We start from the raw sequence: 21,571 nt of genomic DNA, 5'->3' as shown, positions 1-21,571 counted from the left end.
ATGTGACTTCAATGTTATGGGAATTCTAAGGAAAAAAATAATAATTCTATTTCAAGATCTTTGAAATTTTTTTTACTATATTCTCAAAATGAGATTTAGGGTGTTACAGTATGAGTCGTAGTTTTTGACCTACAACAATTTATTGATCAGGTACGCACCATAATTTTTGATCTAAAACCTGACCCAACTCGAGAAAACCCTGACCTGACGACCCAACACATCCAACAAGGAGGTACGAGCTAACCCGATCTGACCCGACACTAGACACATGTTGAACATGGGCCGTGTTAAACAACCCACGATCCAACCTTGACCCGAGCTAAATCTGACCTGACCCGGCGTTTGAATAGGTCTACCTTGGGGTGTGTTGACAGTCAATGCCTACCCAACTAGAAGGACTAAAAAATTAATGGAGTATGCAACTTATTTTTGAGGTTTAGCTATTGTTGGGGGCCTTCGTCTTCCGAAGGTCCTCAAAAACACGATTTAACAATGTTTCCCAAGTGTAATGAATGTATAGGTACCTTCGGACTCAGAACAAAGCTGTACATAATATGGAAAGCATGGTCTGGACGAAGGTTGAACCAGCTCCGAAGCTACACGTAAGGAAGCTTCGGCTCAGTAGCAGAAAAAGGAACCGACTTAAATAGGAAAAGGCTATCTAGTCCTCATCGATAAATTGTCCTTAAGTCAATAGTAAACATAAAGGGCATGAATGTAATTTTATACAGGCTGCGCCCTGTGCTTATAAATAGATGAACAGTACCCTAATACTGGAGACACTGACGAATACTCATCCGTGCGTCACGCTTGCACCTTCGCTTTCTATCAAGCCAAAGGTATAAATGTAATTCAATATCGTTCTTATTCATTCATGATTATATAATAAAAGAAATATCAACGATGTCATATGATTATTCATGTTATTTCTCATGTTTTATATGCTTCGTCTTTCATTAATATATACTGTGATGATGAAGGCACAACCTTCATAACCTTCGTCCAAAGATTATTATTCCCTAGGAAAATAATGCTTCGTAGGACGAAGGACATTAACCATTAACCTATTTTTGTGTTGCTTTGTTCTTAATTCATATCATTTGAGAACAAGTCCCAACAACTATGTTAAAAAATTTGAAATAGTTATAAGGGTCTACTTTGAAAACTTAAATCTCCTTCTGTTTTTGGAGGGAATTGGAGAAGAAATCAACTAATTTCTCCATCACCTATAATCACAGAGTAGAATTGAGTCTTCAAAATAGGTCTAAATAAATCTCCACTGTGATTGCTAGTACTCCTATCTAATAAAAATAGTATTAGATTTGTATATAAGTTGTTTGTGTTTAGAATAAGCTTCAATTTCAGTTGTACTCCATGACCGAAAAGTGAATTAAAAAAACTAAAACAAGAAAGAACAAATTCTCTAAAAAACACCTAGCGGAAAAAGAAAAGGAAAAAAGTCGCCCCTCCGTTGGGACCTAATTCACGCGTTTCAGGGCTCCTCCCATTTCGTCGGCTTCGTTTGTCGTCGTCGTAAGCTGCAGCTAGTGTGGACTGGAGATCCACCACTCCACCAGTCCGGTCCATCTGCTGGACCTCGATTGGTTTCTTCTTACCTAGGTAAAGCTCTGCAGGATCCTTTCTGCATATGATTGATTAGTCCGTATCGTCCTAGCTGGGATGGATGCCCCGATCCACCAATTCTGTTGCGGATTTGTTCGCTCTGTGGTTCCGGTGGTAGCAGATGTAGTTTTTTCCCTCAAATTTTGTTCGAGTTGTTAATCCTGCACCTGATTCTTGCACGTGCTGGGGCGGGGTGGCGGCGGATCGATGATAGATTCGTGCGATCCTTTTGGCTCATGTTGAGGTGTATATGTCGTGCAGGAACATCCGGGGATGTCGACTCCTGCGAGGAAGAGGCTGATGAGGGATTTCAAGCGGTTGATGCAGGACCCTCCGGCCGGCATAAGTGGCGCCCCGCAGGATAACAACATAATGCTGTGGAATGCTGTCATATTTGGGTATGATGCAGAATCCCCCCGCCCCCTTTTCCCCACTTCTTAGTTTGAATTGTAATATTTGACATCGTCTTTGGATATGCTTATTTCTTTTACAGACCTGATGATACCCCGTGGGATGGAGGTTAGTGAAGCTAATTTCTGCTGCAGTTTTTTGCTTACTCTTTGACCAGACCAAACTCATCGTGTGCTTATCCAAACAATAAGTTGCATCTGCATGACTGCATATGCTGCTGCTAGTTTTGCCTGCACAACACACGACTTACGTGACCATGTGATACAGAATATAACAATTGACTATTAGGCATTAGTTGACTTGCAGGTGGCAAGCTGAAGTTTTCAGTCATCTGTGTTTGTTGACCTTACTGTCAAATGCACGGCTGATGTAGAGTACAAATTCCAAGTTAAGATGGATAGAGGAAACTGACCCCAAATTCAATGGAACTTTATAATGTAGCATGCTAACACTAGTGTCAATCTTGGTAAGAGATGACATCAAATTAATTTCTAAAGCAAATAGTAATAATTATTAACGACAAAGCTATTGTTAAACCTAGTGACAATTCTTTTTCTTCTCATAAAAAACATCACAATGACCATTGCTACACGAAAACATGCAAGCCCAAAGTGTCTTTGTTGCTTGTTTAGGGTCAGCCAATACTGTGGTATTTATTATACACACACACGTGCGCGCGCGCGCATAGAATGATTGATTCAGACAGAATAACAAGTTAAGAAATTAGCTGGATGAGCCCCATTATTCACACAACAGCTCTTAGATTCTGTGTCACTAGCTTGTCTTTCTGAGCTTACTACATGGTTTGCTTCTGTCCTTTGACTGATATGCTAACTCCTGTTTTATTCTCAGGTACGTTTAAGCTGACTCTCCAGTTTAATGAAGAATATCCAAACAAACCACCAACTGTGCGATTTGTTTCTAGGATGTTCCATCCTAACAGTAAGTTGTTTCTCATCCATATTTACAAGATTGCATAAGAAATAAGTTGATCTGATTTTGTCTTCGCTGTGATGTACTTTTTAAGATTCCAAAGCATGTTTGTTCTTCTCCCTAGGGTTTAGCTGTTCAAAGTGCTCAGTCATCATAGACCATTTTGTTGGCAAATTTTCTGTGTCTGCAGTTATCTTCTTGACGTATCATATATGTGCTGTGATTATTGAATGCCTATATTTTTACACGAATGAGTTTTCCAAATGCATGTGCTGCCATTGATTTTGAACCAATGGATCTGGCTTTTTTTTTCTCCTCTGGCTTATTTTTATACAACCAAGCTTGTCGATGTTCCAGAGGCCATTCTGGTTTATCTGTTGGAACGGAATGTCTCGTTACCAGACAATACCACTGTACCATTCCAGAGTATAATGAATGAATAGAAAATATATCATTATTATATTTATAATAAATGTCTTTTTGGCACAATATTTGGATATGTTTATTGTATATACAAATGCATGTGTATTTCTTATGCCGCATAAATTTCTACTTATTATAGTCAGGTTTGCACACACATGGCAGATACCTATATATTACTAAACCTACTGCTCTTCCAACAAAAACAATGGTGTAGCTATTGCTGCTTCCCTATTCAGTTGCTTGCATGGACATTGCCTTACCTTTTCTTCACTCTGAATAGCAAGAAAGAAGCATTCTTCTCTCTATCCTTTTTCTTATCCTTGCTGCCATGGTTGGATGGCCCACGGGCCCTGTCCCATGCGACCGGTGCTCCGTTGAGGAGCTGAGGTTTCATCGGCACTCCACGGCTGGGAAGCAGACATCGCGTCCCTGCCGCCAGAAGGAGGAAGCAACAGCAGCTGTCCCTTTAGAGTCCATTGTTACTTGTTGACTGGTCCAGCATGCACGAAACACTAGATTTTGGCTGTAACAGATAGAACCTGCAGAATTAGCCGGAATAATGTCTGCTACAGGATATATTCTCTGCAGTACCAGTGTACATGTTGGTACGAAGCAATTCGGCCATTCCAGACATTACCGGAACGAGATTAATAACTATGGATACAAATTTTCTTAACTATAGGATGGTACTATCTTCTACTGTCCACTTATATGTCACCCTGGCATGGAACTCTGGCTTCATTTCTCCTCTGGCTTATTCTGATACAACTCTCTTAACTATATGATGGTACTATCTTCTAATGCCCACTTATATGTGTCACCCTGACATTTTTCTCATATGCAGTTTATGCTGATGGAAGCATATGCTTAGATATCCTGCAGAATCAGTGGAGTCCGATATATGATGTAGCTGCGATACTCACGTCAATCCAGGTACAACCATACAAGAAATCTTTTATTTCTTACAAGAGATTATTGTTTTTCCAACATTTGTAACTTTTGCTTGTTATACAGTAACATTCAACTTTGCAGTGCATAGCATGCTACGATGTTTCATTTTTCTTTCGAGAGATCAACGGAGGGAGGAGGGATGAGTGTCCCTACCTGAAAGTTTTCCCACAGATGTTGGCAAAAAGCCAGTGATAGAGGGTATCGGTATAATGTTCTAATAGTATACTCCATCACAAAAAATGTGCACTTCTATTTACATTGCTTTAAGTCAAACAATCTTCGGTTTTACCAACTTTTTTACTACAAATATATAAAAGTTATATGATACCAAATAAGTACCATTAGGTTCATCATAGAATATAGTTCCATCGTATACTTATTTGTAATATTAAGTGTTGATATTATTTTGACAAACTTAGTCAAACTTAAAATAGTTTTACTTGGACCAGATCTAGAGGTGCCCTCTTTTTTGAGGAAGGGTTGGGGGAAGTGGGAGTAGTAATGGTAGTTTGAATCTGGATGTCTGTGCTGAGTCAAATGCCATCGCTGTTTATGAATTATTATGATGTTCTTAAACCATCTGTGCTGATGGCTACAGTGCGTGTGTGTGACTAACCTGAGGTTTGTGCCATTTGCAGTCATTGTTGTGCGATCCAAACCCGAATTCGCCCGCTAACTCTGAAGCCGCCCGCATGTTCAGCGAGAACAAGCGAGAGTACAACCGCAAAGTTCGGGAGGTCGTGGAGCAGAGCTGGACGGCGGACTGATGATGCCCTGTGTTGCGTCGCGCTGTGCTGCGCAGCTGCTCACTGCGCCCCGCGTCCGTCCATTCCATACCAAAAAAAGAAAATGGCAAAGCCGAACTCAGCTGTTGCTGCTTTCGTTGCCCTGTGTCAAGACGACTGCTTCTCTATGAACATTTTACCTTCCTGTGCTGTATCTGGAATACAAACTTAATTATCTCTAGCACTGTGGCAACATCTTATCTTATATGAAATTTCCTCCGGGAAAACGAGAATGATTTGCTTGGGTGATTATTTCATGACCAGCCAGGTTGCTGTACTAAACTATGGTACTTATTTCAGCTAATTTTGAATTTGAACTGCTCTCCGTCTTAAATTACATGTCATTCTATTTTTTATAGCATATGTATTTGATGTCAATATAATCAAACTTTTTTGAGATAGTTGACTCTCTAAGAAGGGAAGTTTGAGTAGCCAGGCTGCTGTACCGTTCTCTGCCTCGCTGGTGATCTCGCTCTCGCCACAGAGCACACGTCTCCCTCGGGGGCGGACCAGACAAAAATATGAGTGGGGCCTAAGCTTAAATAAAAGCCTATTAACAAATGAGCCTTTTTAGATGTACTAAATAACATAAAAAAGTCCACTAGAATAAGAAAATTGAGTGGGGCCTATGCCCTCACTAACATAACGTAGGTCCGCCCCTGCTCCCCGTGTCATTAGCAGCCATGTAATGTAAGAATGCTGGGATTTGTTTGTAAATGTAGCAGCATTGACGATTACAACTATCACCGATGTTGTTTGCTGATGGCAACACGTGACGTGATTCTTTTTTTTTTTGATCGGATAGACAATACGTGATTCTGAAATGACATGGATTCACAAGCAGCGGCAGTTTCGGCTACAGTTTGGATGGACGGATGTTATTTGCTGGCGACGACTAGAAAATCTACAAAATCTTGATGGGATCAACATTACATATGTTTCTAAATACTCCCTCCGATTTTTTATATTTAACGTTTCTTAGTATAAAATTAAATTATCCAGCATCAAATAAAAAAATGGAGGTAATATCAATGAAAATAAGATTATTTATAAGTTTGTTTTCCCTATTTTAAATGTTTATCTTCTTCATTTGTTATTTATTTTATTCCCCTTTGTCAAAGCTTCCTTATTGTGCTAAACCGTCTCCTCCTTGCGATATCATTAGTTCATCTACTTCTAGATATCTTTGTGTTAATACTTCTTCCCCTTTATCATAAATTATCATAAACATGATAGCATGGTGGAAAAGATGGAACATATAAAATATGAGAGATGTTATACAGATGGAGATGATTTAAGTAAACTTCCTTCAAAGTAGCAATTGATGTCAAGATCATCTCAGTGTAGTAAGTGTATATCCAAGTTTGTTTCTTAGTGGCTTGAATTAAACTATGTTTGTGAATCATGCAACTCGGCTTATCTTTCTTGAAGCTTCTTCACATAGTTTGCAATAGTTATCTTGTTCAAGTGGAGTTATATATTTTGCAAATAATGGCTTAGACTATGCCTATAAGCACTAACCATGTATGTATGCGTTTGAACAATCAATATTATCTTAATGACTTAGAGTCAAAAAATTGTCTTAATGAGGAGTTGAAGGAGATGTATGACAAACATATGATGTTCAACTCATATTAGAGAAGTCAAGAATGTTAACTTCATTTTTAGTTTGCAAAATCTTTCTTCATCAAGTGGCTTGGTGAAGATATCAGCAAGTTGATCTTCAGTTCCAACACTTTCAACAGTGATAAGCCCCTTTGCTTGATGATCTCTTATAAAGTGATGGTTTATATCAATGTGCTTAGTTCTTGAATATTGAACCAAGTTGGTGGTTATCTTGATGGCACTATCATTATCACATATCAATAGTACTTGTGTAAACTTGATTCCGATGATCACCAAGTCATCGACGTAGATGCCTACCAACAGGGCACCATAACAACCCTTGCCCCGCTATTAGACAATAGCCTTGTGAGTGCTCTGTTGAAACCTCATCTACTTGAGGATGGAGTCCAACTTAGCGTCCCAAGCTCATGATGTTTATAATAGGCCACAGAGGGTCTTGCATAGGTGATTGTCGGAGAGGAAATTCTCCGGCCGGGTGGCGAAACGCACCCGCCATAAATCCTAAGATGAGGAGGGGCCTAAGCGTTTTGCCTGCTATATGGAATCGGGAAGAGCACAAGAACACACAAGGGTTTAGAGTGGTTCGGGCCGCCGGAGCGTAATACCCTACTCCACTGTGTGCTGTATTGAGTTTGAGAGCTTGTGTGAACTTGTGAGTCTGAGAGTCTAAGTGGATCTGAGTCTTGTAACGTCGTGTGCCCTCCCTTTTATAGCTCAAGGGGGGCACATACATGGGTGCTGAGCCCCGACATGTGGGCCTAGGGGCAAAATGGAAGGAAGAACTAATGCCTACTGTTGGGACCATGCTTCGTCGCTGAAGGTCCTGCAAAAAGAAACAGCTTCGGCTGAAGCTGCTCGTACGTGACGCCGAAGGCATCATTCATGAAGCTTCGGTACTATAACATATCCGAAGATGAAGGGTCAAACCGACTTAAAGATAGAATGACCTTTTAGCCCATAGGGGTCTGAGTCATTGTGGTAAACTTTTATGAGGGGCATGATTGTAATTCCTCACAGACTGTGTTCTGTGCCTATAAATAGTGAACAGTATTCCTTTACTGTTCACGGATTCCTGTAATTGCTAACGCATCACTCGGGAATTATTGTTTGTCAAGGCAAAGGTATAAATGTACCTAAACATTGTATTTAGATATTCTAAATTCATTTAATAACGTATATGAATAATATCGTTTATTCTCAATGTATTTAACTTTAATATTTCATGTTCTACCTTACTTTGTATTATTTTTATAGGTTCACTTACGAAGGTGAAAACCTTCGTAACATTATGCTTGTGACCTTCGTCCGAGGTTCATTAGATCCTTGTGGAAATAATGCTTCGTCGGACGAAGGGCATTTATATTTAACATTTTATGTTGCCTTGTTCTTAATTCATAGCATTTGAGAACAAGTCCCCAACATTGGCGCCCACCTCCGGTGAACTCACTTCCACTTTTTTAAGCTGATGGCTTCGTTCAACATTCAAGCTGGAGCTGCTTCGGCTCCAAAGCTGGTACTCCCGATAACAGGCGGTTCATACTCAGAGCCAGCCAACAAGAAACAGAAGAAGGAGGCACAGAGAAGGGTACAACATGTCGGGGTGCAGGGACCCTTCATCAAGTCAAGATGGTCTCACATTCCAATTACCTTCTCCCAAGAGGATCTTCAACTCAAGGATTACCCACACAACGATGCTATGGTTATCTCTTGTGTGATCAAAGGATTCCTGGTCCATAATGTTTTGGTTGATACAGGCAGCGCAACTGATATCATATTTGCTAAGGCCTTCAGACAGATGCAAGAGCCCGAAGACAAAATTCATGATGCCACGCATCCCCTTTATGGCTTCGGAGGAAGGCAGATTGTAGCACTCGGCAAAATCACAATGCCAGTGACCTTCGGATTTATCAACAACACAAGGACTGAACAAGTTGTGTTTGATATTGTTGACATGGAATACCCTTACAATGCAATCATTGGTCGAGTCACTCTCAATGCCTTCGAAGCAATTCTTCATCCAGCTTATCTTTGCATGAAGATACCTTCGGACCAAGGGCCCATTGCTATTCATGGAAGTCAGGAAGCTGCCAGAAGGGACGAAGGAAATTGGACAGACTCAAAAGCAATCCATAATATAGATGGAGCTGAAGCTTGTGAGCAATACAAGTTCAGAAGGGAAAAAGCTGCTTCGGCTGATCAGCCGAAGCCCATGCTCTTATGTGAGGACATAGCAGAACAGAAGGTGCTATTGGGATCTCAACTGTCCGAAGAACAGGAGAAAACCTTGATAAGGTTTTTGTTCAACAATAAAGATGTTTTTGCTTGGTCAGCTAATAATCTTTGCGGAGTTAACAGGGATGTTATGAGCACTCGCTCAATGTTGATCCATCCTTCAGACCAAGAAAGCGAAGGCTTCGGAAGATGTCTGATGACAAGGCCGAAGGTGCTCGGAACGAAGTGAAAAGACTCCTCAGTGTCGGAGTTATCAGAGAGGTAAAATACCCAGAATGGTTGGCTAACACTGTTATGGTGAAGAAGGCCAATGGTAAATGGAGAATGTGTATCGATTTTACTAATCTCAATAAGGCATGTCCGAAGGACGAGTTTCCATTGCCAAGGATAGATTCCTTAGTCGATGCAGCAGCTTCATCAGAGCTTATGAGTCTGCTGGATTGCTATTCAGGCTATCACCAAATCTGGATGAAGAAGGAGGATGAACCGAAAACCAGCTTCATAACCCCCAGTGGAACATATTGTTACCTTCGGATGCCTGAGGGGCTTAAGAATGCCGGAGGAAGTTTCAGCAGAATGACAGCGAAGGTTCTCCATTCTCAGATAGGCAGGAATGTGCTAACCTATGTTGATGATATCATTGTAAAAAGCACGAAGCAAGATAATCACATTGCTGATCTGCAGGAGACCTTCGCTAATTTTAGACAGGCTGGTTTAAAGCTGAATCCAGAAAAATGTGTCTTCGGAGTGAAGAAGGGGAAATTTCTTGGTTGCCTAGTTTCAACAATGGGAATTGAGGCTAATCCAAGCAAAATCAAAGCTATACTTCGAATGGAACCACCAAGTACAAAAAAGGGGGCTCAAAGATTGACAGGAAGGCTGGCATCTCTCAACAGATTCATATCTAGATCAGCAGAGAGAAATTTACCATTTTTCGAAGTACTGAAGTCAGCCAAAGTTTTTCAATGGGGACCAGTCCAGCAGAGAGCTTTCGAAGAACTGAAGCAATATTTGATAGAACTAACAACACTAACTCCACCAACGTCAGGGGCTCCTTTGTTATTATATGTGGCAGCTTCGCACTCAGCGGTAAGTGCAGCACTTGTCCAGGAGAAGCTTGAAGGCCAAGTCAAGAAGCAGGCCCCAATATATTTTGTATCCAAAGTTCTTAGCTTATCAAAGAAAAATTATACAGAATTGGAGAAAGTACTGTATGCTGTTTTGATGGCCTCCAGGAAGCTTCAGCATTATTTTCAAGCTTACAACATAATTGTTCCTTCTTCACAACCTTTGAAGGATATTATGAGAAATCGAGAAGCTACTGGAAGGATTGGAAAATGGGCTGCAGAGCTCAATGAATTTTGTATTGATTATGTCCATAGATCTTCGATTCAGTCCCAAGCGTTGACAGACTTCATTGCTGACTGGACGCCAGGGGCTCAGGAGGAAGAAACGAATAAAGATGCCGAAGCTTGGATAGTGTTTTGCGATGGGTCTTGGGGAACCTTCGGAGCAGGAGCAGCTGCTGTGTTGGTTTCACCTTCCAAAGTTAAAACTTGTTATGCGGCAAGACTTGATTTCAGTTGTACAAACAATATTGCTGAATACGAAGCTCTGCTCTTGGGTCTTCAGAAGTTAAAGGCAATGGGGATCAGAAGGGCCATTCTTAAAACTGATTCCCATGTTATTTCTGGTCATATTGACAAGAGCTATAAAGCAAGAGATCCGAAGCTTGAAAAATATCTAGATACAGTCCGAAGGATTGAGGCTTCTTTTGAAGGATTTTCTGTTAAAAATATTCCTCATGGAGAAAATGAATATGCTGATCTATTGGCCAAATCAGCAGCACAGGGGCTGCCTTTACCTTCGGAAGTATTCTTCGAAAGAATAAAAGCACCTTCGGTCGAGCTTCTTGAAAGAGCGGTCCTCAACATATCCCCTGTCCATAGTGAAGATTGGAGAACTGAAATCATCTCTTTCCTTCAGGGTAATTTTCTTTCAGACGACGAAGCTTATAACAGAAGGATGGAAGCAAGAGCTCGACCATATGTCATAATAGAAGGGGAGCTATACAAGCGTGGGGTCTGTTCCCCGTTGCTCAAGTGTTTATCCAGATCCGAAGGTATAGAATTAATGAAGGAAATACACGCAGGCCTGTGTGGATCTCACATTGGATCTAGGCCCTTGCTCGGGAAAGTTTTTCGTCAAGGATTTTATTGGTTAAAGGCAGCTTCGGATGCAGCGGATTTAGTCCAGAAGTGCGAAGGTTGTCAGAAATGTGCAAGAGATCAAAAACAACCTTCGTCTTTAACTCAATTAATACAACCCACCTGGTCGTTGCAAAGGTGGGGCCTTGATTTACTAGGTCCATTACCACCAGCACAGGGAAAATTAAGATATGTTGTAGTGGCAGTGGAATATTTTTCTAAGTGGATTGAGGCAAAGCCTCTAGCCACAATAACTTCGGTTACTATTCAAAAGTTTTTCTGGCAAAATATTGTTTGTCGCTTCGGAGTGCCGAAGGCCATCACTGTGGATAATGGGACACAGTTTGATTCTGAAGCTTTCAGAGAATTTTGTGATCAAATTGGCACGAAGATCCATTTTGCATCAGTTCGACATCCGGAGTCAAACGGACTTGTCGAAAGAGCTAACGAGATCATAATGACAGGAATAATGAAGTCAATCTTCAATCAACCCAGGGGAAAGTGGCCAGACGAGTTAATCAAAGTGGTGTGGAGCCATAACACAACCATGTCAAGATCAACAGGCTTTACGCCATTCAAAATATTGTTTGGGGATGAAGCAATAACCCTAGAAGAGGCCAAAGCAGGATCGATAAGAACGGTAGCTTCGGTAGAAGGTGAAGACGAAGCTGATTGCTCTGTGGAAAAAGATGTTATAGAAGGGATCAGACTTCAAGCTGTGGAAAACATCAATAAATATCAAGTTGAAACAATAAAATGGCGTGACAGGAAGGTTAAGCTCAAGAACATTGAACCAGGACATCTGGTGCTTCGAAGAGCAGCCAACCCTGAAACAGTAGGCAAATTACAGCTGAAGTGGGAAGGACCTTTTTTGGTAGTATCTTCGTCAAGACCCGGTTCCTATAGATTGAAGGATATGGACGGCAATGACATTCCTAGATCATGGAATGCGGATGAGCTTCGGCGATATTTTGTTTAGTTTGATGTAATTTTTTCTATTCTTTTTTGTGGCACCCTTTTCCTTTCCAAAGGGGGAGAAAGGTTTTTAATGGGGCCACAACATGTAATTTTTCTTTTCCTTATTTCCATTCTATAAAAGTGATATCCCCCAAAAAATGTAAATGTAAATGCCAAGGGAAAAGAAAAGAAAATAGGGAGAAGCTCAAAAGTCGTTCCTAAGGTAATGCAGAGCTTACAGCGAAAAGTCAACGCTGATTCCGCTGAAAGTAAAAGGCGAAGAAGCTCCTAAGGGAGGCTTACAGCGAAAAGTCAACGCTGATTCCGCTGAAAGTAAAAGGCGAAGAAGCTCCTAAGGGAGGCTTACAGCAAAAAGTCAACGCTGATACATCGAAAAGTAAACGATGAAGCTGAAAAGTAAAAAGATTTGAATCATTCCCAAGGGGATGAAGGGCTATGACTATGGTTTTTGAGCATGTGTCCCAATATTCATCTACACAATACATTTCATCATGTCATTTGCATTCATAAACATTCATTTAGACATATATAGAATCATCATCATACCACACAAAAAAGATAGGTGCTTCGGCATTGAGGAAAGACTTCGAAAAAGGAAAAAAAAATTATGCTTCGTTGTGTACGAAAAGAAGGGAAGGTGTTTTTCGCCTTCGGCTCAAAAAGAAGTTTCGTCCACAGCAAAGCAGATTGTACACAGATAGCGGAAACAAAATATATTACAAGGTATGTACAAATTTACATGAGTTTTTCCATAATGATATTACAAAAGTCTCTCCAGAATTTTTGTAGGAAGGAATATTGTAGTAACTATCAAGCTCCAGGTCGTCATACTTCAGCTTTGTCAAACTTCAGCTTCGTCATACTCCAGCTTCGTCATCCTACGTATATTAAAGAGCAGAATAAGAAAGGTGCACATTTCAAGGAGAAGGTAAAAGTAATAAATATAAGTTTCTTACCGGCTTAAGATGACTTCGAGCTTCATCACCCGCCATTTTCCGCCCGCCATTTACCCAAATCTGGGTCATAAATCTATTTTCGATGCTTCGGGCTAGGCTTGGAATATCTATCAGATCTGATGATGATAAGCTGAAGTTTGGTCTATTCACAATTTTTCCATGCGTACAGTCAGCCTTCAGAAAAGCGGTAGCTGTGCCCCGAGAAGCTACCAGGGCGCAGAAGTCGGCATGGCCACCAATAACTTCGTCAAGAGCATCAACCTCGTCTTCAATATATTCTAATGTGCTGGGCAGGTTTTTAGCTGAAGGAGTAAATTTTTCAGAGCTGGCTCCGATAGAATGAAACACATCCTTCAGCCGCTGCACGCATCGGCTACTGAAGCTTAGGCATTTCTCTTGAAGTTCCTTCAAGGACGATTGCAAATTTGAATTTTTCTCCATCTCAGTTTTAAGACTTGCTTCGAGGTGTTTCTTTTCCTGCTCAGATTTTTCTGATTGTTTGAGCAATTCATTCTTTAAACTAGCATTCTCAGCTTGGACCTCAGCCAAGGAGCCTTCCATAGACTGAATAACAAAGTCTCTCTTTTCTAATGCACCTTCGTGTTCTTTAGCAATGATTTCAAGGTCCTGGATGGTGAAGTCCTTCTTTTTCAGAACAGCTTCGTAATTTTCAACTTTTTCTTCCTAATCTTTAATGATAGTTTTGTTCTTCTCCTCTTCGAGATCTTGTTGCATTTTTAGAACCTTACTCAATAGTATACTCTGCCAAAACAATCTTCGTCAGAAAATGACCTAAAAAATAAATATATATATATATATAATAATAATAATAATAATAAAATTTGTTACCTTAAAATTAGCATAGAGCAGGCTTCCAGCGATATGGTGTCGCTGGTACCTGCAGAGGTCCGCTTCTAGCTTCGGCAGACCAACGCTTTTGGAGAGGGTTCTGACAACTTTAGCCTTGGTGTGGTTCCGAAGGCATCTTAGCTTCCCTTCGTTGACCCCACCAAATAGCGTAGCCCCTGGCTTATACCCGCAAGATATGGCATATTTTTTCAACTCTTCTTTTTCGGCGCCTGTTAGCTATTGTCCAAGCAAATCTTGAAAGTTAAAATTTTCTTCTTCTAAAATGTCATCGATCTGCTCTTTTCCCTTTTCAGTTGCCGTGTTTACCGCAGCCACAGCAGCTTCTTCTTCAGCCATTTTCAGGAGAATATTGTCAATAACTTCAAGAGTGGTTTCCAGATTCGAACCTTCCGTGGTCCCGGCTTCAGCCCCAGCAGCTTCGGCTTCGCCGGTTTCAGCTTCGGTGGTTTCCACTCTGATAGCTTCGGCTGTGGCGCCTTCGGCTTCAGCGGTCTCGGCAAAAACAATTTTTGACACTGTCGCCGGTGGCGGCGTCTGATGAATCACATCTGCTATTTGAATAATTCTTCGTTTTTTCGGCAGTGCAGGACTTTCTGCTGCCGAAGCTTCTTTGTCCTTCTGAAAAAACTTCGTCAGTTCCGGCGCCAGCGGACTTAGCTTGACAGGCAAGGGTTCAGTCATTACCTTCAGAATCTCTTCTACTTCGGTAGCAGAAGGTGTCGCAGGAGTGTCTTCTTCTCGAACCAACGTTTTTGGTTCTGGAGATGCAGTTTTCCTTTTTCTTGCAGCGGCCACCTTCGGCTCAGGGCTCAACTTTTCAGGGCTCAGCTTTTCAGAAATCTCCTTTTTCTTTTTGGTCACTTTGGTGCTCTCTTCGTCAACGGCGCTAGAAATTCTTTTTCTCTTCGGGCCTCCAGCATCTCCGCCCAATCGCCCATAATCAGGATATTCAAAGCCTATAGCATCAAGCACTCTGTTTAGCCTTCGTTTCGGCCGGGTGCCGAAGGCTGCTGTCATCAATTGGTCCTCTTTTTTAGAGTAATTTCCAAGAATTTTAGTACTCATTATTTCGATTGTTTCGAGCCATTCTTGGCAGGGTGCCTTAAAATATTTCTTGAATTTATAATGATAGGGTAGTCGAACAAGCTCCCCATCTTTCTTCTCTCCTTTAAGCTTCGGCATAGACCATTCCTTCATAATTGGAAATACTTTGAAAGCCAGAAATTCCTGCACCAAATCCCTAGTGCCAATGTGCTCTGCAATAATTCTGAATTCGGCCAACGCCGTTTGGGTTGGACCTTCTGGTGTCATACTGCACTGGGGTCGGGTTTCTCCGAAGATTAGTTCAAGCGGACTCTGTACAAGCTTCTCCTTGTCGTCATCAACTTTGACGTAGAACCATTCCGATTTCCAGCCTGCTGGCCACTTGCTTCGATAGCTGATCACAGGAAATTTTGTAGTTTTCCGATATGCAAAATTGTAACAACCAAAATTTTCATGTAGCCCATCCTTTCTGGCCTTAGTTTGGTAGTGTAGCTCGTGTACTCGGCAGAAACCTTCGGCAAATGGCTCCACCGCCTGGCTTCGGAGAGCCCAAATATAAACACTAAGCCTAACAATAGCGTTAGAAGTTAGTTGATGAAAATAGATCCCAAACTTTTTCAGCACATCGGCAATCATCCTATTCAAAGGAAATCTCAAACCAGCTTTTTGGAAACTCTTGAAAATCACTATTTCATCTTTTTGAGGCTTCGGGGTAATTTCTTCTCCACCGAAGCGAATCAGCTTTTTCTCATCTTCGCTAAAGTAGCCCGACTTCACCATCTTTGGGAAATCAGCCTTCGTAACAGTCGACTTTCCGAAGTCCAGATGACTAGGCTTGCTCGGTACTGTGATATTGTAATCACCGTCAGAATCAGCCTCCTCAATATCTGCTTGTTCTGCTTCAGCAGCAGGGATGTCTTCCGATGTCATCAATCCAGATCGCTTCATTGCTTTAGAGATAGGAACAGTTTCCACACCTTCGGCTTCGTCTCCCTCGCGCTCAATTCTAGCAGTAGAGCGCACCCTGGCCATTTAATTTTGAATTTCTTGAAAAAATTCTTGGAAATTAATAACCTTTTTTCTTCCAAAGCTTTTCTTCTGACGAAGCAAACACCAAACTGAAGCTTCGTTTGAATGCGGAAGTCAACCTTCGGCTATGGTTAAAAATTTTGGCAGCAAAACAGTGCAATAGCAATGAATGCTGTGGTAACTTCACACCTACCCGTCTGTTTATATAGTGCTACAGGTAAGAAGGTGAATCGTCAGTATTTTTACACCAGGCAAACAGTTGCTCGCACCCGCTGAACGGTGGGCCGCAAAAACCAGAATAGTGAACCTGCATGGTGGGACCGCTACGCGCTCGAAAGCTGTATCGTTTCTCGACAACGAGCTCAAGGAAGGTGTTTTTCGGACCTTCGGCTTCCTGAAGCCTAAGAGACTTTTTTCACGGATCAAGATCGTTACGAAAAACGATCTAGCACCGCGATTGCTACTGTTGGGACCATGCTTCGTCGCCGAAGGTCCTGCAAAAAGAAACAGCTTCGGCTGAAGCTGCTCGTACATGACGCCGAAGGCATCATTCATGAAGCTTCGGTACTATAACATATCCGAAGATGAAGGGTCGAACCGACTTAAAGATAGAATGACCTTTTAGCCCATAGGGGTCTGAGTCATTGTGGTAAACTTTTATGAGGGGCATGATTGTAATTCCTCACAAACTGTGTTCTGTGCCTATAAATAGTGAATAATATTCCTTTACTGTTCACGGATTCCTGTAATTGCTAACGCATCACTGGGGAATTATTGTTTGTCAAGGCAAAGGTATAAATGTACCTAAACATTGTATTTAGATATTCTAAATTCATTTAATAACATATATGAATAATATCGTTTATTCTCAATGTATTTAACTTTAATATTTCATGTTCTACCTTACTTTGTATTATTTTTATAGGTTCACTTACGAAGGTGAAAACCTTCGTAACATTATGCATGTGACCTTCGTCCGAGGTTCATTAGATCCTTGTGGAAATAATGCTTCGTCGGACGAAGGGCATTTATGTTGGGACTATGCTTCGTCGCCGAAGGTCTTGTAGGAAGAAGCAGCTTCGGCTGAAGCTGTCCGCATGAGATGACCGAAGGTTCCTCTTCATGAAGCTTCGGAATTGCAAACTGACTTAAAAGTAGAGTGACCTTTTAGTCCATAAATGTTTGGGTCGCTGTTGTAATCCCTTATGAGGGACATAATTGTAATTCCTCACAGGCTGTGTCCTGTGCCTATAAATAGTGAACAGTACTCCTTTACTGTTCACGCATTCCGGTATTTGCAATCGCATTTTTTCGGGATCCAATCTTTGCCAAGGCAGAGGTATAACTGTATTCAATGCTTAAATATATTAAATGGATATAATATGGTTCGTTTATAATTCATTTATCTTTGATATTCTATATTTTATACTGTCATATACAATCTGTTGGAATTTAATTACGAAGATTTAACCTTCGTAATCGTATTGTCATCAACCTTCGTTCAAGGTTCATTAATCCCCAAGGGAATAATGCTTCGTTGGACGAAGGGCATTAAAAATTTAACATTTTATGTTGCCTTGTTCTTAATTCATAGCATTTGAGAACAAGTCCCCAACATTGGCGCCCACCTCCGGTGAACTCATTTCCACTTTTTTGAGCTGATGGCTTCGTTCAACGATCAAGCTGGAGCTGCTTCGGCCCCGAAGCTGGTGCTCCCGATAACAGGTGGTTCGTGCTCAGAACCAGCCAACAAAAAGCAGAAGAAAGAGGCGCAGAGAAGGGTACAGCATGTTGGAGTGCAGGGACCCTTCATCAAGTCAAGGTGGTCCCACATTCCAATCACCTTCTCCCAGGAGGATCTTCAGCTCAAGGATTTTCCTCATAACGATGCTATGGTTATTTCTTGCGTTATCAAAGGGTTTCTGGTCCACAATGTCTTGGTTGATACAGGCAGTGCAGCTGATATTATATTTGCTAAGGCCTTCAGACAAATGCAAGAACCAGAAGATAAGATTCATGATGCTACGCACCCTCTCTGTGGCTTCGGAGGAAGACAGATTGTAGCACTGGGCAAGATCACCATGCCAGTGACCTTCGGATTCATCAACAACACCAGAACTGAGCAAGTTGTGTTTGACATTGTTGACATGGAATACCCTTACAATGCAATTATTGGTCGTGGCACCCTCAATGCTTTCGAAGCAATTCTTCATCCTGCTTACCTTTGCATGAAGATACCTTCGGATCAAGGACCCATTGCTATTCATGGAAGTCAGGAAGCTGCCAGAAGGGCCGAGGGAAACTGGACTGACTCAAAAGCAATCCATAACATAGATGGAGCTGAAGCTTGTGAACAGTACAAATTCAGAAGGGAGAAAGCAGCTTCAGCAGATCAGCCGAAGCCCATGCTTTTATGTGAGGACATAGCAGAGCAGAAGGTGCTGTTGGGCTCTCAATTATCCGAAGAGCAGGAGAAAACCTTGATAAGGTTTTTGTTCAACAACAAAGATGTTTTTGCATGGTCAGCCAATGACCTTTGCGGAGTTAACAGGGATGTTATTGAACACTCGCTCAATGTTGACCCATCCTTCAGACCCAGAAAGCAGAGGCTTCGGAAAATGTCTGATGACAAGGCCGAAGGTGCTCGGAATGAAGTCAAAAGACTCCTCAGTGCAGGAGTTATCAGAGAAGTAAAGTACCCAGAATGGCTAGCTAACACTGTTATGGTAAAAAAGGCCAATGGCAAATGGTGAATGTGTATCGATTTTATGGATCTCAACAAGGTTTGTCCGAAGGACGAATTCCCATTGCCAAGGATAGACTCCTTAGTTGATGCAGCAGCTTCGTCAGAGCTTATGAGTCTTCTCGATTGTTATTCAGGCTATCATCAAATTTGGATGAAGAAGGAGGATGAGCCGAAGACCAGTTTCATAACCCCTAGTGGAACATATTGTTACCTTCGGATGCCTGAGGGGCTCAAGAACGCTGGAGGAAGTTTCAGCAGAATGACTGCGAAGGTTCTCCAGTCTCAGATAGGCAGAAATGTGCTAACTTATGTTGATGATATCATTGTAAAAAGCACGAAACAAGAAAATCACATTGCTGATTTGCAGGAGACCTTCGCCAGTTTTAGACAAGCTGGTCTAAAGTTGAATCCAGAAAAATGTGTCTTCGGGGTAAAGAAGGGGAAATTTCTTGGATGCCTGGTTTCAACAAAGGGAATTGAAGCTAATCCAAGTAAAATTGAAGCTATACTTCGAATGGAGCCACCAACTACAAAAAAGGGGGCCCAAAGATTGACAGGGAGGCTGGCATCTCTCAATAGATTCATATCCAGATGAGCAGAGAGAAATTTACCATTCTTCGAAGTGCTGAAAACAGCCGATGTCTTTCAATGGGGACCAAGCCAACAAAAAGCCTTCGAGGAACTGAAGCAATATTTGATAGATTTAACAACATTAACTCCACCAACGCCAGGGGCTCCTTTGTTATTATATGTGGCAGCTTCGCACTCAGCAGTAAGTGCAGCACTTGTTCAGGAGAAGCTTGATGGCCAAGTTAAGAAGCAGGTCCCAGTGTATTTTGTATCTGAAGTTCTTAGTATATCAAAGAAAAACTATACAGAATTGGAGAAGGTGTTATATGCTGTTTTGATGGCATCCAGGAAGCTTCGGCATTTCTTTCAAGCATACTATATTGTTGTTCCTTCTTCGCAGTCGTTGAAGGATATTATGAGAAATAGGGAAGCTACTGGACGGATTGGAAAATGGGCTGCAGAGCTCAATGAATTTTGCATTGATTATGTGCATAGATCTTCGATCCAGTCTCAAGCGTTGGCAGATTTCATTGCCGATTGGACGCCAGGGGCTCAGGATGAAGAAACAAATAAAGATGTCGAAGTATGGACGGTGTTTTGCGATGGGTCTTGGGGAACCTTCGGAGCAGGAGCAGCCGCTGTGTTGGTCTCACCATCTAAAGTTAAAACTTGTTATGCGGCAAGACTCGATTTTAGTTGTACAAACAATATTACTGAGTACGAAGCCCTGCTTTTGGGCCTTCGGAAGTTAAAAGCAATGGGAATCAGAAGGGCCATTCTTAAAACTGATTCCCAGGTTGTTTCGGGTCATATCGACAAGAGTTGCAAGGCTAAAGATCCGAAGCTTGAAAAATATCTAGACACGGTCTGAAGAGTTGAAGCTTCCTTCGAAGGATTTTCTGTCAAAAATATCCCTCGAGGACAAAATGAACATGCTGATTTGCTAGCTAAGTCAGCAGCACAGGGGCTGCCCTTACCTTCGGATGTGTTCTTCAAAACAATAAAAGCACCTTCAGTGGAACTTCTTGAAAGAGCAGTCCTCAATATATCTCCTGTTTATAGTGAAGACTGGAGAACTGAGATCATCTCTTACCTTCAGGGTAATTTCCTTTCAGATGACGAAACTTATAACAGGAGGATAGAGGCAAGAGCTCGTCTATATGTCATGATAGAAGGGGAGTTGTACAAGCATGGAGTTTGTGCTCCATTACTCAAGTGTTTATCCAGAGCCGAAGGCATAGAGTTGATGAAAGAAATACATGCAGGCCTGTGTGGATCTCACATTGGATCTAGGCCGTTACTTGGAAAAGTTTTTCGTCAAGGGTTTTATTGGCCGAAGGCAGCTTCGGATGCAGCGGAATTAGTTCAAAAGTGCGAAGGTTGTCAGAAATGTGCAAGAGATCAAAAACAACCTTCGTCTCTAACTCAGCTGATACAACCCATCTGGCCATTGCAAAGGTGGGGCCTTGACTTGTTAGGTCCGTTACCACCGGCCCAAGGAAACATAAGATATGTTGTAGTGGCTGTTGAATATTTTTCTAAATGGATTGAGGCAAAGCCTTTAGCCACGATAACTTCGGCCACCATTCAAAAGTTTTTCTGGCAGAATATTGTTTGTCGTTTCGGAGTACCAAAGGCCATCACTGTAGATAATGGAACACAGTTCGACTCCGAAGCTTTCAGAGAATTCTGCGATCAAATTGGCACGAAGATCCATTTTGCATCAGTCAGGCATCCGGAGTCAAATGGACTCGTTGAAAGAGCCAATGGCATCATAATGACAGGAATAATGAAGTTAATCTTCAACCAACCCAGGGGAAAGTGGCCAGATCAATTAATCAAAGTGGTATGGAGCCACAACACGACAACATCAAGGTCAACAGGCTTTACCCCATTCAAATTATTGTTTGGTGATGAAGCAATAACTCCGGAGGAAGCTAAAACTGGATCAATAAGAGTAGTAGCTTCGGCAGAGTCAGATCCTGAAGCTGATCATTCTGTTGAAAAAGATTCTATAGAAGGGATCAGACTTCAAGCTGTGGAGAACATCAATAAATATCAAGCCGAAACAATCAAATGGCGTGATAGAAAGGTTCGGCTGAAGAATATTGAGCCAGGACATTTGGCGCTTCGGAGAGTGGCTAACCCAGATACAGTAGGCAAGTTGCAGTTGAAATGGGAGGGACC

The 21,571-nt window shown here is 41.7% G+C and overlaps 1 protein-coding gene across 2 annotated transcripts; it reads left to right on the top strand.

The window, feature by feature from the left end:
• The first annotated feature begins 1,422 nt into the window (after positions 1 to 1,422).
• LOC100284762 (uncharacterized) lies at positions 1,423 to 5,462 on the top strand. Of its 2 annotated transcripts, none has more exons than NM_001157657.3 (6): positions 1,423 to 1,620; positions 1,885 to 2,021; positions 2,117 to 2,142; positions 2,887 to 2,976; positions 4,235 to 4,323; positions 4,980 to 5,462. In NM_001157657.3, exons 2-6 carry the CDS (start codon positions 1,897 to 1,899, stop codon positions 5,106 to 5,108), a joined length of 459 nt encoding a protein of 152 aa, NP_001151129.1. In that variant the 5' UTR covers positions 1,423 to 1,620; positions 1,885 to 1,896; the 3' UTR covers positions 5,109 to 5,462. The 2 variants fall into 2 exon arrangements, with proteins under 2 accessions (NP_001151129.1, NP_001400039.1); NM_001413110.1 differs by lacking the exon at positions 1,423 to 1,620 and adding an exon at positions 1,649 to 1,746.
• The last annotated feature ends 16,109 nt before the right edge of the window (positions 5,463 to 21,571 follow it).

Source organism: Zea mays, chromosome 6, assembly GCF_902167145.1.
Source record: "Zea mays cultivar B73 chromosome 6, Zm-B73-REFERENCE-NAM-5.0, whole genome shotgun sequence".
Taxonomy (NCBI): domain Eukaryota; kingdom Viridiplantae; phylum Streptophyta; class Magnoliopsida; order Poales; family Poaceae; genus Zea; species Zea mays.
This window is presented reverse-complemented; position numbering and strand designations above follow the sequence as displayed.

Bases quoted from the DNA above. Each gene is read 5' to 3' on its own strand.
- LOC100284762 (NM_001413110.1), top strand. From the start codon at position 1,681: ATGGATGCCCCGATCCACCAATTCTGTTGCGGATTTGTTCGCTCTGTG. The intron at 2,022-2,116 runs GTATGATGCAGA...TTTCTTTTACAG, and splicing joins TGGAATGCTGTCATATTTGG to ACCTGATGATACCCCGTGGG. The intron at 2,977-4,234 runs GTAAGTTGTTTC...TCTCATATGCAG, and splicing joins TAGGATGTTCCATCCTAACA to TTTATGCTGATGGAAGCATA.